This window comes from Bombus impatiens, unplaced genomic scaffold, assembly GCF_000188095.3.
Source record: "Bombus impatiens unplaced genomic scaffold, BIMP_2.2 scf_0463, whole genome shotgun sequence".
NCBI classification, from domain to species: Eukaryota; Metazoa; Arthropoda; class Insecta; order Hymenoptera; family Apidae; genus Bombus; species Bombus impatiens.
Window position 1 is genome coordinate 1,152,323 of NT_176882.1, and position 18,980 is coordinate 1,171,302.

Consider the following 18,980-nt stretch of genomic DNA (forward strand, 5'->3'; position numbering starts at 1 on the left):
CCCCCTCAACCGAACAGCCATGATCCAAATATCGTATAATATTCGAACATAATATTTTCCAGTAAGTAAATAACGGCAATACTATTATATCATATTTAAATCGATGAAAGCGTGGTTTTAATAATTGCAAAATCCAAAAGTCTGGTATTATAACGGCTGGATTGGTAGTAACGCTAATTAAGGTACATATAAGTTTGCTCTTTGTTATGATCGTCGACCTGAAAGAATACAACAAACTTTTTATAATACGTACTTACACGGAACTTTTATATATATACATTTTTTGTTGTTTTTTTTTTCAGACTGGTTTAAAACGTTGCCAATACAATCACGATAATCGTATTCCAATATAGCTAATGAAACTTAAAAATATTTCGTACAACGTACACAATATATACGTAAAAGTTTCCTGTGTTATATGTTCAAATACTTTCTGTACGCAGCTACCAATGATTCTTCGCCAACATCACTATCCATCCAGGTACTTGCCCCAAGGTTTTGGAAAGCTTTATTATTTAAGAAACCTTTTGTAGGATGTTAGGAAAAGTAAACAAATTTTCCCAAAGTTCTTTTTCCCGATGGCTTATCGATATTGTTACCATTGGCATAACGTTAACTACGCTTTGGATTTTAGAATGGTTATACATGGTTATACACGGTTTACATGGCTATAAATACCTGTAATAAAGCTCGTGATCATTAATCTTCGACGGTAATTTCGGTTTGCAGTGGCGACATTCGCCGTCTCCTTTGCTCTCCATTCTGCTCCCTCGTCGTCATCCTCGGCATCCCTTTCGTCTCTGCCCCTGCTGGCCGGTTGGTCGCGCGGCGCACAGTATCCTGCACGTTCTCGCGCTTCCTAGGATAATTAATGATCCTAAAAGCGATCTACTCACGGTTGTCTCGTTTTAGGGCAATCTTTCTCCGTCTTCCGAGCCACCGCCTCCGCCCCCCTACCCCCTCGTTCGACCATTCCTCTCACGTTACGCGCCCGAAACTTCGTTGCGTGGGTCATCATTTGCCCCGTTGTAATAGTCGTGCATACCGCGTAAAACGATGCTGCGTGAAACGCATCGGATTGTCCAGTCGCTAAAATCACGGACAAGATGGCGACACCGAGCGTTTCCCGGCGAGAACGCTTCGATAATCGACAAACGTCTTCGGAAACGATTAACACCCGTTCGGATAGACAGAGCGTTAGTGCTATTAACAACATCGTTATTTCTCGGAAATTTGTCATTCTTATTGTGTTTGATGGACGGATTATGCAGCACCTTGCAAGGTTCTGTTGTTGCAGTGTTTCCAAGTTCGTTTTGTACGTAGCGGCATTGTTCGAGTTTCTCATCTACGATAAATCTTACTGAAAGGTAGGGGATTAGCACCGACCGAAGGAGTTCAGTAAAAATGGAAAGGGGGAACGTAAAGTATTAGCATAGAGAAAGACCAGGTGGCGTCTTCGGCCAGTCTTCGACAGCCGTCGATCTCTAATTATCTGGAAACACAGGTAACCCAGCGGCAAACTTCCCTGCCTTATTTGCTCGATAATAAACGAATATTTTCATGACAATCGTTCGTACACGAGAGAAGGATGAGCCAAGAGACGTTCGACCGGGCATTATCTCACCTTGGTTAATTCCTCCTCAGGTTTTCTCGCTCAACCTTCCGATCCGTCGACAAACGTTCTTGCCTCTCTTCTTCGTTCCTCTCTCGTACGCGCATCTTGTCTTTCTTCCCGGCCAGTGAATACGGAAGCGACGAAAGCTGGAATTTCCGGTTGATTCGGCACGCTAACGATGGGGTGGTTCAACACCCCGTAGGGACCACGAACACTTACGCGATCCCCCCATTGTCAACCTTTTGCCGCAATCTGCTCGTCGATTTGCACAATAATGGACACGCACCGGCGAACAGCAAATTAGCGGAGAGAAACCGTTGAATCGGTTTCGCGTCTGGCATCGCACGTTCGCGTTCGTCAGCGTGCGTTTCGATGCTAGACGCGACTTCCTTCTCGATCGTCGAGTTGACGCCAAACGAACGTGATCGACCGTGGAACTTTGCTAAAAGAAGGGAAGGACGGAAGGATCGTCTATAGGCGAGTGAACTAACAACCGATGAATTGATCCGCGTTCCAGGAAGCCGAGAAACGAAATCAGCCGCCACGGAACGTGTAATAGAGCCGGATCATTTGCATTATTCTAATAATCGGTTGTGCGTTCCACGTACGGTTTTGCGATTTCTTTGGTAAGTCAGCGCAACGTGGTATCGACGTCTCTCGAACGTGAAAATGTATCCACGACTGTTGCAAACTATGAACGAAACTGCGTGACAGCAATTCATCGTTGCAATGATTCATCGTTGACGAAAAAAAGGCCAATGGTCTCCTGTAATTGAATATTACCGGCCTAGATTCCCGCGATCCGATTCCACGAACAGAGTACCATTACAGTCTGCGTATCCGTTCTTGCATCAATATTTAATCGTGGCTAACAAGATGGCGTTGGTATGCACGCCACCCAGATGGGCTATAAAAGCCCAACCAGGCCCCGTAATAGTTAACTTACGTTCTCGGTACATCCTTGCGCAGTGGCGTTAATGTGCGTATGTCCATGTGTCGACGACAACGCGTCTATGTATTATATGCTGAAGAGAGACAGAAATAGAAGAGCGAAAGGGGAGAGAAAAGTTCACGAGGCGTACAGAGAAAGAAGAGAAACGTTTAAGATTTCCAAAGGTAGAACGGAGAACGAAAGAGCAAATAGTCGGACCTCGTGGCTAGGCGCAGGCCTGAGAATTGTCAATCGAAGGTGCCAAGAAACGAGAGAATGTCCCGAGGCGCCCGAGGCGCGGCTTCTCAAACATCCTTCCTGTGTCAGGGGCCGCGAATATTCCCGGACTTGCGCGTTATTCCGAACGGATCATGATTACTCGCGTAGTCTATTTGCGCTGTGGTCTATCTATGGAAAACTCAAATATAAAGACCGAGAAGGTTATAAAGAATGCGATAAGCCACGTGTTTCGCCTTTCTCGTAGAGTAGCTTTAAAATTTAGATTTTTCAAATATCGTTTCCTTTGCCAGTTGTATATTTGCTTCTACGAAACTTCCTCCACTATGTCTCCTCATTTCAAAGGTGTTCCTTTCTATATAGTCACGATGTGACGTTACGATCGAAAGATCGATAAAGATCTACCCGTTTCTTACTTTCTGTTCTTCTTCTTCTATGCTTCTTACTTCGCAGGAAGGTTCGATAAGCTCTGTAACGGATTCGATAATCGCTTCGAAAAATTTTACAAGCCTGAGAATTTTAAAGAAGAAGAATTTTAAAAGTCTGAGATGAAAGTAATTCGAAATCATCGACACGAACGGTTCTCGCATAGTGTTCTCGTTGCCAATCAAAGATAAAACGCATTTAGGTTCGATAAACTGCTTATAGGGGACTTAATAATAACTCAAATGTAATTTACAACCTAATTAATTCTCCAGGTAATATACCATAAAACTGCTCACTTACAAGTATTTAGAAAGGGCAATGGAAAAAACATTCGTCAAGACTTATTCCGGAGATTTAACCTAATCCTTTATGCCTTTTGGTAATGTATTTAAAAATGCTTTAATACGACAGAAATAGGTACTCTCAGGTCGTTTGAAATTTCCTACAATTTTTCGATTACGGTCGGGCATACGGGCGGATGCGTGCTCGTATTGCGTATGACGAATAAATTATACCTGTCTCCTGCGACGTAATGACGCTCGTGGTTCGAATGAAACGAGTATCTAACCCCGAAGCAATTCACGATTTTTTATAGTCCAACTTTGCTCTTAGTTCAGCAAGTAGAGAGGACTTTTGACCCTTAAAAGATACCATAGATGAAAGCTCATTCCATACAAATGTGAATCATCATCTTGAAATAATGGGAACATTTCTATCTTTCGTTCCATATTAACGATAATAATCCCTATTTTAGTCTCGCTGCTAAACAAGAGACTTGGTTTACAGCTTCTTCATTTTTATAGAACTATCTAAACCATACATATATCTCACACACTCTTTTTATTCATTTTTTTCTAATCCCGTTTTCTAATCTATCTATTAACCCCTTAACCTACGATTTACGTTCGAGAATGCCCGTAATATTTACGTTTGGCCCGATCATCGTACTACGGGCTATGCCCATAGTTGTAGGTTAAGGGGTTAACGTCACTTCTACTGTTACGCTTTCCATTCTGGTTACTTTTATCTGCTGATACAGACTGGCAATTAATTTTATTGATTTCTAAAACAAACAAAAAATATACCAAGATGAAATTTCACCCGTAATATCTGCTTATTATTATTTTCTAACGTGATTTTCTTCGATAATAGCTGTTATGTTTTAAGAACTATTAACGTTCTTCTTTAGCATAAAATTCAAGCTGCTAATAGTACGCGGTCATTGATAATAATTCTTTCTTATTCTGAACAAATTCGAAATATCTGTAACAGTTAGAAAGATGCGTTGGCCTAAACAACGAAAAAATTCAGTGAAAGTAAGTAGTTGCTATTAATGGAAATAAAGCAAATTAAAAACAAAGCGTTGTATATTTAATTTATCACTAGACGATTAGCATTATCCTAAGCAAACATAAAGATATTAAAGACTAGATAAGGGTGTTTACCAGTTTAAAGTTGGGTTTTATTTCGGTTAGAGAGGATCTTCCATTAAATTTTGAAAATCGTAACGGTTAAAATTGAAATGAGCGAGGTCACGGCTAGCCAAGGGGGTCCTTCGGCAGGTCGGATAACCTTCCAAGAAATACCGTAACGGACAATGACTACCTACCGACTCGGAAATTAGAGGACCGATGGGTTTTCACTTGCTGTGCAAAAGATCGAACGGATCCAGGCGAGCTATAATTTCTTCAACGTTCACTTTCCAATTGTTTCCTTTAAAATATTTCAATTCGCAATTAAATCCATAACTAAAAGAAAAGGTGACCTCCATGCTTGACCATGGATGCGATCTACTCGATACATTTGGTGGAAAGCTCGCACGAATTTTATTTTATTTACTGCTTTGCATTGTACGAGTGAATAACGTAAGTGCAATTAACGCTGTGAATAAAATAATGTACCGATCCAAACTTATTGGATTCCTTCGGTTTTGTTTGCTTGGTTATAACAGTTAGTGCGATGAGTCACGATACGTATATACTGATTTGTACGCAGTTTTCGCTACTAAATAGCCATGATATTTTATTTATTTTTACGCATTATATGCATTGCTCTACGATAAATTGTTGCACCTTTGAGTTACGTATAAACGTATAAACGCCTGCGATGATTTTTAATACCGCTCGAATGGTTTCTAATCCAAATTACATTTTTTCCGTTTTCACATTCAACGTCGCGTAAATATTAACTTCCTAAACTAGAACTTCCCAAGAACCACGAGATATTTACGTCCCGAATAAACCGATATATCGCAATGGTTAAAGTGCCGATAAGGAAAAACCAAATTTCTCTTCGGTCAGTCGATATTTCCTCGACTCGACCAACCGAGCGGAATCGCAAATCGCACGAGTAAATCGTACATCGTCCGTGGCGTGCAATTATCTCGCGGTTGGTCCGCGAGGTCACAGGGGCGGTTCTTAACTGCGGTTCGCTTCGTTCCTCGCGTAGATCCATATACCCTTATAAAGGATCACGTTTGTAAATCATAAAATTCGCAGTTTCACACGCTCTCCACTTCGGCCAGCCCTTCTCCCTTTCGTTCCTCGTCTCGTTGGCGGAGGAGGAGAGCCCTCTCCGCGGGCTGCAATTACCTGCAATTTGTACTACGAACAGCGTATACGCCATCTTGTCTGTATATGTGACGCGAAGCGCATGCAGATGGCGTACAAACGCGCGGGAGAAACCGGCAGAAGCCTGGGGAACGAGGCGAAAATGAAAGAGGAGAAGCTGTAGGACTTGAAACTATACACGATGGAAAAAGGAGGACTAACCGCGTAGAGAAACGAAGAGGAAAAGAGAGCGAAACGGGACGAGGAGAGTTAAAGAGGGTGCATGTTCCGCGCAGACGTTGCAGGCCGGAGAAAATCGTAGTGACCGCGTCGCTTTTCCAGTATTTTCGTTCTATTCCATCCACGCCAGTTCGTATTCTATTTTCTCCTTGACCCTCTCTATCTTTGTGAGAAAATATTGTAGTTTCTTAAATTCGAATACGTTTTAACATACGTATCCTTAATGTTTGCACTACGAAGGAAAGAAACAAAGATGGAGAAGTGAGAAAAATGAATTACTTAAATAAGCGTAGTTGGTATCCACAGTCGGTTTATGGAATTTTCATCGATTGAATTTAATTACATAACTGATTGTGCATTTCTATTATACGAACGAAATATCGTTTCGATGCCTTACGAAAAATCGATCAGAACGAAGCTTCACCGTTATCATTAAATAAAACATCGTTGTAATGAACGAAGTTTAAATAAATAAAACAGTATTTTTGTGTATTCGAGAAAACGGAGAAAAATTGACGAATAGGAATGATAGGTATCTACCAAAACGAACCGTGGTAACTATGTCATATAATTGACGAGATCAAACAATCAGGATGTTAACTGATTGACGAATGGATCTAAAGTTTAATACCACTTATCGGCAAGTGCATGTATTGCATTTTCTCGTTTCTTCTTTTCTTTCTTTTCGTTGCTTGTGTCCTCTTCGATCTCGTCCTGCGCGATCACCGATGTCCCGCATGGTTTACTACGGCACTTACTTACTTCGTGTACTACGAAGAAAAACACTTGCGATACTCTTGTCTGTTTACAACGCTATGTCTTACCAATTATATACATATATACAAGTCGCTTGTTGCTCGTGGGAACAATTTTATACGACATCCAGATACCAGGGTTTGTGTTTTTCTAACGTTCCGTCCATGTTGGCGAATATCACCCAACGTTTGTAATCGCACCTGTAGTTGGAGAACTTGGTTGAAGAACTGAATATCTAATTTTGTATAAATATATGATTCTGAAAAAGAAATATACAACAAAGTAGATACTTAAAAAATAAAATTTAATAATAATAATAATAAAATCTCTATGTGAAATCAGATGACTGTAATTTTTTGGAAGATAAAAACGAATAGTACTTTGACGTTCGTTATATTTCGTTCATTATTCGATTATTTTCGCTCAGGTTTTTGGGTGTAAACGAAAGTCCGCGTGTGTATAGACAAAAGTGATCGTTTACGAATAAACAGTCAGATCAGTACAATGTTGCTGCGTTCATGGCCGATTTCACCTACAAAATACATTCACAGTCCAACGGCCATGTTTTCGAGATTACGTATTCATTTATATTTCGCGATACGAATCCTCGGAAACTCGAACCAAATCACGACTCTTTCATAGTCAGATACATAGTAGTCTACAATTTTCTCCGGAAACATCGTTTTTATCACGGAACACGATCTGTTGCCTAATAAAGGGAGAAGGTAGGTCTCGTGACTGACATTTTTCGCGTAGTATCGCGAATAAGATCGTTGCAATCATGGTCAATTAGCAGGGACCTTACGCAGCCATATTCTCGATGGAACATGATACCAGTATGAAAATGCAAGGGGGATCGGGAATGGACTCGGCCGTTTCCATCGAACCCTCGCCCGCTCGGGACAGCACACGAGTTAACGAGCGTGCAGGAAAATGGAGAAAAATATAGACGTCAACCGGAACGTGGACATGGCTGACGATGATTATCAACCACGGTAACAGTACTCTGTTTGATAATTGAATTCCTCGTCAGGAAGTCTTGCAGAAAATCATCGTATCGATAGATTTATTGCAAACTACTTTAAATTTTCGCGCAAAGAATATGCACTGGATATTTCAGGGTCAAGTGACCGAGATGAAACGGAAGCGAAAACTCTCAGGGAAATTCGTGCTACCGCACCGAAAATCTCCGTCATCTACGCTTGAGTTCGCCACATAGGGGTCGTTATCCGGCAGGGTGCGCCAAGAGGAGCATAGAGAGAAGGGAGGGAGCAAAGAAAGGACGACTGAAAGATATATACGAGAGAAGAAGACGGTAGAGAGATGAGGGAAAAGAGGGAGGTGTCGATACCGGGCGTAACCCGTCGGTCTACCGCCTACCACAGCCTGATATGCGCTGCCAGAAGACGGCGTTGGCGTCCCAGGCCTCCGCCCACTGGATGCTATTTCGCCTGCCCGTTCGTTCTTTCCGCCAGCGAACGTTCGAAGTCTGTACCAAGGCGTGGAATAGTAGAGGGGATCGCGAACACGACGGAATATCCCGGCGTCAGATCGCAAGGGGACGCGAGTGTGCGCGCGTCAGCTCTGTGTTCGGCAGTTCTATCGTTTCTCCGGGTCATCGTTTGCCGGTCCGTTCTCGTCTCGTTTCTTCGCGTACCGTTTCATCTGATCGGTGAGCTAGTTGCAATTTTTCCTTCGTTATATTTACAACAATCATTCTGAATCGTAGTCGTTCTCGACTACGTTTGGTTGCTACGATGCGGAACGACGTCGATGGCGAGTTCCCTGTGTAGTCACGAAATCGGTACCAGTCACAGTCTGTCTTTGTCACGTTCGTGGAGTCTTGCGAACGCACCCGATTACCGCGTGTCCTGTACCTTTTCCCTGGCTTCACCCCTCCAAATCCAGCTACGAGTCTTCTCTTTCCCCTTCTCCCCTCCCCTCCCCGATCTGTCCTTTCTTCCTACTTCCTTAGAGTATAGTCCCTTTTGGTAACGCAGAGTGCGCGCATTACCACTGCACCGCACACAACACTGGGCAACACGTAGGCGAAGTGTACGCGTGCGCGCTCTTCCCTCGTAAACTCTCCACCTTTTTTTTCTTCGCTGTGTAGTGTGTTGTGTATCGGCTGCGAGACGACTTGGACGTTTGCGATAGAAAGCTCGCGCGCATGCCATCAGCGCGCCGCGTGTGCTTTTACTTCAGTGACAGAACAAATTTACGACGTCGATCCAAGAACACCCACAACTTACTGAGACGACATCGATCGAGTTTATCTTCCATTGGAAATTGGAATTGGTTGGTATTGTGAATTTTTGTGTAAGAACAGCGAACGTTTCGTTGCACTACACAAATGTATCAACTAAAGGCATGAACATGTATTCTCGTTGTTTCGATTACAGTGTTTCTTCGCGGTGTCGATGAGGCGTACTTCGAACTCTGTTACTTTTCACCGGTAACGTGACACTTACCGACGGAGCCGATATTAATTCGTTTGTTTCGCGTCACATGCGTTTGGTGTGTATCGAGGATAAAAATCATACTTGCGATCGTGCGCGCGACTCGCTTCACGCCGTGATCTCGTTTCTTTCGTAAACGGTGATAAACGAGAGCGAACCATCGGTTCCACCTTTCTTTTTCGTATTTTGGCAGCGTGTTCTGCTGCGGTCGTGTCACTCGTGTCGTGGGCAACCGCGTTGCGGTAAAACAGTCAAAATTCGGGTGAAGAACAGAGAACCCTTGCCATCCTACGCGATGGAAATGAGCGACGAGTATCAGGACATGGGAAACCCCGGAGGAGGGGTAGCGATGGTCAACATACCTATTACCCATCACCAACGTACGCCTGATAGTCCATTGGTAAGTTTTTTCATTTTTTATTTATATTCCATTGTATTTTTTTTCTTCGTACAAGGACTTGGATGTATATATAAAAAAATATGGATTAATAATTAACGCATTGTGAACAAAAATGAATTAGTCCTAACATTCAATAAAACGAGTGAATCCGCTATCTAAAGTCGATACGAACATAAAATATTCGGTGTAACAATTGATTTTTAACAATTAATATAGTTCATTGAAATAAGTTAATGCATACAAATGTGGTTTAGTCCACTATCTTTGCTCTGAATGTCTCGACTATCGATAATCACGTGGCTTGCCTCTCCATGTTTCTAAATGATAGTTTCACAAAAAATCGATACTCGATCGACAGACTCGTGTCTCGATATTCGTATGTTCGTACAGACATAACGGAAACAATGATTGTAAACTGTAACTAACAATAGCATCGAAAATTCGTTAATTCTATCATCGAACGTAAAAAATGTAATTTAACTCGGACAGAATTGCGTCGTATCCTGTTGTCACGAATTTTCGATTGGTCGATGGATAAAATTGGCTGACAATAGAGAACGGCCGTGTATTTACGTATTTACGATACACATCACTGAAAATACAGCGAAATGCTACAATGTGCCAGAAGGGCAGCATGGTTTACAAACAATGCCAGACCGACCGCCTTTGCGGCTTCGTAAGCGTTTTTTATGTATCTCAGCTACGAGTTTTATGCACGTGCCTATCCTGATATAAAAGTCACATTCGACTTGTTTATAACGTGATCGTCCTAGAAACTTCGATGAATTTAATGCTTCGTAAATGCTAGGCGTGATAATTCTTGTGTATTTTGAAATCTTCTTTAGAATATCGCAAAGGTAATACCAACATACTATCGAAGGTTGAATAATTTCGACGATATTGTTATGGATCGTCGATATCGCGAAATTCTTATACGACCGAGTTCACAAGCGTTCTAAGAATAACGATATCCTTGGTAGAGGAAAGATAAAGCTATATCAAATAAAAAGGCACCTCGGTCGTTTTCGCAGCAGAATTAGCACTGTTACTGTTGGCACGTTTGTCCATAGTCGACTTAATTTTCAACGGCAACCCTTTCACGATAGTGTCCTCAAGCTTTGAATTTCGCTTCTCTTTCCATCTTCAATTTCCATTGGCATTATATCTTAAATCGTGTATACCATTTATTATAGATACGTATAATGAATTTTCATACTATGTTGTACGAAATTCATTGCTCATGCGAAATGACTGTTGAACTTCGTCCTTACGGGATAATTTCTCTTCATAAACGGTAATTTCAAAGATAAGATATAAGTTGTAGAGGGCGTTTATGAAATCCAAAAAGATTTATTACTTTCGTGCCCGGATGTCTGCAGTGTCTCCTACTTTATGTCTCATTAATGTATTTAAGTACTTTACATCGGACAACTTTATGCCCCATTAATGCTTAAATAGTGACGTCATTAAAATTCGTAATCTACTGTGACATCATGATTTCATAGCAAACAAATTAATTTTTAATGACTATGCTTTTATTCTATCTCAGCACTGATGTCATCCATCACAAATTTCGGATAAATAGGTATTTATTTTTCTACTAAAGATATCACCGATATGTATATATATGTCCCTTTGTGTCTGCGACCAAAAATTTTCCTTTGAAGCAGAGCGAATTTTACTATATATATATATATATATATATATATATATATTGCTTCGTAATTTATTATATATATATTAATTTATATATATATTTATACATAATTTATATACATATAATTATAATTATACATATAATTATTTTATATATAATTATTAATTCATTTATAATTTATATATATATATATACAGTAAAATTCGCTCTGCTTTAAAGGAAAATTTTTGGTCGCAGACACAAACGGACGAATAACACCAATAAATTACGAAGCAATAACCGACCTTTCGTAAAAACGTTCCGCAGATTGCAATTTACACTCATAGAAATACAATATAAATGATGGCCGTCTCTCCAGTCACGAATCTCAATGGTTATTGTCAATTTCAATCTCTCGGTTATTTCCTGCAGTAAAATATTCTCGTGTGCGTAGATATTTTTATCCTTTCTTTTATCGTCTATTCTTTTCCACGTCTTTTACACGCTTCCCTACTTGCAATGCCGGCCCCATTACAATACTTTGGAATAATAATAACCCGTAGCGAAGTATCCGAACGTTTCCACTCCCCGTCATCGCGGATCAACCAACGAGATCCAGGAAGCACCGTATTTTCGATCTTTGCAATATGTCCGTTCTAAAAATACGTTCATCGATACGCACGACCCCTGCTATGCCGCGTATATTTAACAAATTTTATGTAATCTCATTCGCAGCGGTGCAGCATATCGGTCGCGAGATCACGTGAGGGAAAAGTCGCTGATTGAACGATGATAGCGCGAGTGATGGGATCAAGTTCAGTATATATCTGTGTATATCGTAACTTATAAATGCGAATCAAATTCATCGTATCGTATTTGCAAAGTATTATTAGCGAACTCGTCTCCAATTTCGGAATGAGTATTAGAAAATTTCTGATAATTTATAATTGATAACTACGATATTTCGACTAATTAGATACCTTATAAATAGTAAAAATGAATAACTGAATTGTGGAGCCAGAAAGGCATTACCATTTCATTCGATTTTTATGAAAAATTTAGGAGTTTAACAGAGGTAATGTACAAAAATTCCTTTCGTTTTGTAATGAAATAATAGAATTCCAATGGAACAATTCCATAAAACAAAATAATATAAAACAAATAATGTTGTGTATCTATTATTTCCTTATAAAACGAAATAAGCATTAAGACACCTGATACATTCCGCTGTCTTCGTTTTCTTGCTATTGTATCATAAATCTATTTATTCCCATCATGTATACGTATACAGCTTCTAATTAAATTGCAGATTTTTTTGCAAATTTATTTTCTCATGAACACGATTAAAAAAATATGGAACCTAGATGGTGATTTATTTCGTTCGCTAGGTATTACGAACAGATCATATTTTTAACATTTGTATATTTTTGCATGATACCGCGCTAGTACCACGATAATATCTTCAAATATCACGTAAACGCATAAAAATCTGCGCTCCACTTATACCAAGTATGTACCAAATCAACTAATATACGTTCAAGCTTTTCATTAAGTGTAACAAGTAAGTGTCCCAATACTTAATACCGGCCGTGTATCTGCGACGTGCTTGAGCCCATCGCTAAATAGCACTGTAAACAAGGAGAATAAGAACGGGTTAACGAGGGTTTCGCCTGGGAAGAAGATCCTTAACAGCGAGCGAATTGCCCGGGGATGAACGGCGCGACGCGTCGCGTTGTCGTTGCGCCACGAGAGAGGTGTAAACACGAACCCGGTTGATTCAGTCTGAGCTCGTTGTCAGCGTGTGCGTGAGCTCGTGTCACAGGCCACTCTATACGTCGAGTATTTGCACGTACGGTCGCGTTAAGGGGTGAGCTGTGTGACGGAACGGGGAGAAAGAGGGGCGATGTAATTCGCGCGCGCGCGCAAAGAGAGGGAAAAGAGTTGGAAACGGGGGAAAGAAAGGAGAGGGCGATAATCGGGTGAAGATAGAGATCCAGGTAGTACAGGAGAGGGAGCGAAAGAACGTGAGAAGAGGGGGGCACGAGGGGCAGCTTAGCTGGGTCCAACGTCGAGGCAAACGGTGTGCAGAACGTGGTACAAAGGCGGGGATTCCTCTTTCGGCCAATCGGATCGGCTAGCGAGTGCGCTCGCTTATATACACGGCTAGCCTGGCTGTTTCACCTGCAGACGCCATGTCGTGACGTCATGTTTCGTTAGGACGGGACCAGGTAAAACATGTGCGGTACCATTGTCGTGGCAGTGCTGCTAGCGCCACCCTGGAACAAGGGTACCCTTTTGAGATTCTTTCAAATTTAGACAGTTAAGTTAGTTGAGTTTAGGTCGATGAATGTTCGGACGAATGAAACGTTTGAAGATGGAAACGCGTATACCCGTATGAATCTTTATATTTGATTGTTTCGACGTAGTTGCCAGGGTGACAAGGTTTAAGTACTCGCACGGAATGTGATTACAGTCTAGCACGATCATCGCAGAGTCGATTTCGGGTGACGCGTTCTATTCAGCAAGGTCGTATTACAATTTTAAATTACAATGAACAATGAAATATATAATTAATTCTATTACTTATATTCCGCGAAACGTGATATCCATGATATTGCGTGTTGTACATACTTTTACATATTCATTACCTTATGACAGCCTTGAAAATCTTTTGTTGCTCACCGATGACCGACATCCTGTTGAACACGTTAATAGCCTGTTTGAGTCAAATTTCAGATAGGTATCCATCGAACAATTTGATCTTTATTCTTGCGAATAGCAAGTGGTTGGAGTATAATCATATAGGTATATAGAGAATGATCATTCACGACTGTTTTGTGGTTCGACATCTTTTGATACAACTTTGACAGTTGGCAAGGTGCTATCTTCCGTTCTCTAATTAACATTCCCGCAGAGGAACGACCAATTATGTTGGATAGAGGTTTTCATTAGGGACAGACTTTAGGTGAAGAACGTCCTTGACAGTGTATCAGTGTTTCTTATTGGAGGGGTTGGTCGTGCTATTCCCCATTATCTTGGCGGAAGATTATGGCGGAACACGGCCCTAGCCTCCTCCCTCCAAGAGATGCCAACTATTATTCGGCCGTTTTACGATAGCCCTATAAAAATCTCATAATTAGATTTTGAAGATAATATCCTACCGGAGCTCGACCCTTAGCCGCGCCCCGGCCCGTAGCAAAGCCGGACTGAAAATTGCAAACACCAATCTCTTCTCTCCCCTTCTTTCTTTTTACTTCGCAGATACATTTGCAATATGCTCGACCAAGAAAAGAACAAAAGGATTTCTGGACTCGTTCTATTCGTATTATTTGACTGACAGATGCTTAATTTTCATAGTCGTACCTATCTACGTATGGGAGTGACCGAGACAAGTTGATACAGAGAGAAATTACCTCGACACTGCGTTTACGATACTCCATCATTTCGAATGTCGCATGTCGGGTGTCCAGTGTTGGACATTTACTATCATAGAGTGTGTACTTTTCATTTTGATCGAGTTACTGTATACGGTATACCAAAAGTAATTTTTTTCTGTATTAATCTGCTCCTTTATCAGTTTGTCTTGTCTCTCTATCTTGCATACAAAAAAAAAAAGCAAACGTTGTACGGATTCAGTGACTCGTAATAATGCAAATGCACAATGCTGGCATGTTTGCAGTACACGTGTACTGAAAATACTCCAAAACTCATTACCACTGGCTAGCCGATAAGGTAATGCAATGGAAGGTCGGTCGACGTCTGGATCAAATTTCGCGCGCATTTTATGCGTGCTCGCGTTTCATGTTCTATGTATATCCTTCCGCGAATAGAAGTCACATTTTCACCCTTAAATAAGTATCCTGTAATCCAAGACATCCGTGTATCTTCCATTTTTTGAGTTATCACACAATGCTGAATAACTGGAGGGTTCGTAACAAACACCAACGTTTTTAAATTTTTTGCTTTTTAATTTTAAATAATGCATTCTAGTAGAAACTAACTTCACAACATTAAAATGATCTATGTCCAGATCGTGCACAATTCTAATCAACCAAGATTAGATAAACGTATAATCACGGGTACGTTTACAACATTTGCATAATGTGAATATTTTGCAAATAAAAAAGAAAATAATTTCCTGAACAGAACTTAAGATTGCTAGAGTATTATTTTCTGCGTAGAATTAACGAATTAGGGAAATTTTTGCTACGATTCCTTTAATTCTGATACAGTCAAGGTTGGTATAACTCGAATCTCAACTGAAAAAAAGAGCTTTATCACATCGAATTTTTCTATCAAAAAATATCTATACAATCGGAAACAACTTGGAGAAAATGTCATCAAGGGTTGATATTTCACGAATTATACATGTTCGAGGAAAAACGAGTTTATATCGAGTCGCTTATATAAACGAGTTTATATCACTATATAACGCCACGAACACGACGATTCTATGAAACGGTGTTGCAGGGGCGGAGTAAAGGATTCATCGCGCGAAATCGCATAGCCCTGTTCGTGAATTTTCAAAGACGGTGTCGGACGCGGACTAATGGATCGGTGAAAACGATTTTATCGCGAAGATCGCCGCGATGGCGTCAAAGCGGTTTTCGCGTTCATCGGGGCGCATCGTTGAGGACGCGATTCGCGGAGCGCGCATGCATTCCTCGTTGCAGCTGCAATGCGCGTGATCGCGATCCAACGGGCCGTGAGCCCGTGAGCACAGAGTTTATGCCGATGGTGGGGAATCAGTGTGGCCGCGTAGACGAAAGGGGGGAGAAAGAGTGAATGAAATAAAGAAAAAAAAAAGCGGTGGACCAGGCTGAATCGCGATTGGTCCAAGCTCGTGCCGCGGTCACGCCTGCCTTTATGTATGCGCCGCGCCGAGAACTCCGTTCGATGGAACGCCGACGCGCCGATATCTCCACTCTGCTTTCGATTTCGATTTCTTAGGTTCGCGTGCGTCGTTTAATGGCAGCCGACAATTCGTCGTGACGCCGCCGTTTCACACGTGTCGCCGTTCGCTCGAAATCGCATGTGCTTTACATGCATCGATTGCGTACGAGGATGAAATAATTATTTCTTGGTAGTATTGACGATATTCTTTTTTTTTCCTCCTTTTTTTTTGTTAACTGAGAATACGTATCGTATTTAAAAAATCGTAAAAACATTATTCTTAAAATTTGCATTAGTAACATGAATTTTGCGTCATTACGCTGTTTGGATATATTTATTTTTGCGATAACACACGGTAAATGCATTAGTGATATAGGTTATCGATACGTTCGAATATCAAGCTGATGGCTATTTCGCTTGGTTTCGTATAAATGTTCGATGCGAAGTAACATTATAGAGGTCTTATCTCTGGTTAAAAATGAGTTGCCATTGATCATGTTAACGATGACCGGAATTAGACATAATCGATCGAGGGTCATCATATCTATTGCCATAATTTCTATTGTCATAACTTCTATCATTAGGGGGGTGATTATATGTTGTAAATGATATACGTATAACCTTCAACGTGCGTCAAATATTCTTTACTAATTGTAAGTGGTATCTATTATTATAGTAATTATACATCTTAGGTGACGTCACTAAATGTATCAAATTGTGTCCCATGTGCCGATCGTAAGAATATCCGGATAACTGTCGAACATCGCGTTACACTTAACGACTCGAGTACTTACTCTCATCCGCCTCGTTGATTGCTCGTGGATCAGCAACCACGGATATCCCTAGTTCTGTGAATGTAACTGTCAATTACACGATGTCTCGAAGAGTTCTTTAACTACATTGCCTCCTATCTGTGCGATGAGCCTTCTGCGTTCAATATACCCTTAACAGTGCAACCTGGAACGTTCCTTCTGCTACAAATTACGAGCGAACGAGGAGGAATAAAATTCTGATAGCCTCGCTTTCGTTTCTGTTCGATGAACTGTGCTTCATAAATTATCCTGGTCTTTATGGTACCAGTCGTTGGTTGGCTGGCGGACACTGAATATTCTATTAACTTTTTTGTCATCCCTTGAAACTAACTTAGCCAAGGGCACGTAAAAAAGAGTCTGTAATTTGGCGATTATTTTTCTTTGAAAATTGCATTTTGTTCTGTACATGTCGCATTGGTTCTATTTTCAAACGAAGCAGTATAGTAAAATGTACTTGTAAAAAGGGCGCGGGAGAACGCGTATGCCAAGGGAAAGTGAAAGACGGTGTAAAAAAGTGGAGAACGACATCGGATCTGATTTTGGAACGGAACAGGCTGCTGTCTTTCGGGTTTGTTTGTTGTCTTCTACGAGTCAAGTGGAACTTTCTAAGGTTAGCACCCAATTGGCTATCACACCCCATCGTGCCTCGAAGGAAAAGGTACGAGCGACCATTAGGCAAGACTTATAAGGTGGCTACTGCCACCAAGGTGGTCGTAGGGTCCTCTTAGTTGGAAAAGACCCCATGCAGGTAATGGGCCTGGCACGAGCCTACCGATTCTCCCCTGTCAGAGCTCCCATGTACCGCCTGTAAAAGCACCGCTAAGGCCAAGCCGATTTCACGCAGAGGAGCTTTCACAAAACTGCCGTTTCTTGCAGCGACGCGTTTTCTTACCTTCCCTTCTATGCTACATTATCCTTTTGTCGTGTCGGAACAAGCGAATTATTTTAGCTGTGCGGGCTTTCGGATGATTGAGAGACTGTTAACTAGGAATGGTAGATAGGCGAATTCTTTGTCTCTTCTTTTTCTTTTCTACCGTTTCCAAGAATCGTGAATAGTTTCTCTTAATTTACAATCGGTGTTCCGTTTTCCATTCTTCGAGCCAAGTTTGCGTCATATCCGGCGTGGAATGGAATATCGATCGGACTTACATTATTTTACGATCGTGAATCGCTCGTAGCGTGTCGCCGGCAAACTTGAAAAAGGGAAATCGTTCGTATTTTTGAGTATACCCCTACTCTCGGTTGGGATATTTAATTTGAGCCACCTTGTGTATCGCGCGGGGTCCTAAGTAAACGCTAACTCGATGGACTCTCGTGGATGCTCGTGCATGCCCGGCGACGAGGAAGGCGCGGAGGAAAAAGGCGAAACGGGTTTCTTCGTCGAACTCGTGCAAACATCGAGAGCCAGAGACGTGCCACGACCGACCACGAACCCTCTTGTTGACTCTTCAACTTTACTCGCGCCTTTTGCTCTCTCTTTCTCCGATGGCGCTGACGCTTCTTCGTTCTCTTGGTCCGAGTCCTCTGCTGCACGGTACACCGGTCTCCTCCAGGTCGGTCGGGTCGTCGACTCCTTACCTGATCGCTTCGTGGAACCACGCGAGAAACGGAGAGAGACGAGTTTAATTTAATTTTGTATGTGCTCGTTGTCTGATGAAGCAACGTCAGGACACGATTTCGTGGCTGTCGAACTACTCGTGGTGTCGCGTTTCGATAGGTCGAAAGTAGTTGGTTGGATAACGATGCCAGAGAAATCTCGAGAAACCTTCGAGAACCTCTCTGTGGAACGCCTTGGTATTCGCTTCTTAATTCAGTGGCTGCTCGAACGAATGAAATTATCGGGAGAACTCGTGTCTCGCGTGCGAGGAATCGGTATTGAAGGGGGAACGAGTTCCGCGGCAGAGGTGGTGGTTTCCGTACAAGTTGTTAGAACACAATGATTTATCGAGGAATAACTTTGGTTAATATATTTAATAGGCTAGAATAATCTGTTCCACGAGGTTGAACGTTGCCTATAGTGGAAGCG

General features: G+C 41.5%; 2 protein-coding genes across 7 annotated transcripts in view; one reads left to right on the forward strand and one right to left on the reverse strand.

Moving 5' to 3' along the window:
- The window catches only part of LOC117151824, a 4,664-nt gene extending 2,411 nt beyond the window's left edge, over nt 1-2,253 (reverse strand). Inside the window, exons 1-2 of the mRNA XM_033321498.1 lie at nt 679-2,253; nt 16-218 (exon numbers count right to left, since the gene is read on the reverse strand). Coding sequence (XP_033177389.1) covers nt 16-218; nt 679-761 — 286 coding nt within the window. The 5' untranslated portion in view covers nt 762-2,253. The remainder of the gene's footprint in view (nt 1-15; nt 219-678) is intronic.
- Nucleotides 2,254-8,240: 5,987 nt separating this feature from the next.
- Nucleotides 8,241-18,980, forward strand: part of LOC100748649 (protein dead ringer) — a 139,541-nt gene continuing 128,801 nt past the window's right edge. The window contains exons 1-2 of one of the 6 annotated variants that reach the window (XM_033321517.1): nt 8,241-9,073; nt 9,157-9,613. In XM_033321517.1, the coding sequence (XP_033177408.1) occupies nt 9,509-9,613 (105 nt within the window). In that variant the 5' untranslated portion in view covers nt 8,241-9,073; nt 9,157-9,508. Of the gene's footprint in view, nt 9,614-18,980 lie in introns of all 6 variants that reach the window. The other 5 variants (XM_033321518.1, XM_033321516.1, XM_033321515.1 and 2 more) reach the window with 5 other exon arrangements.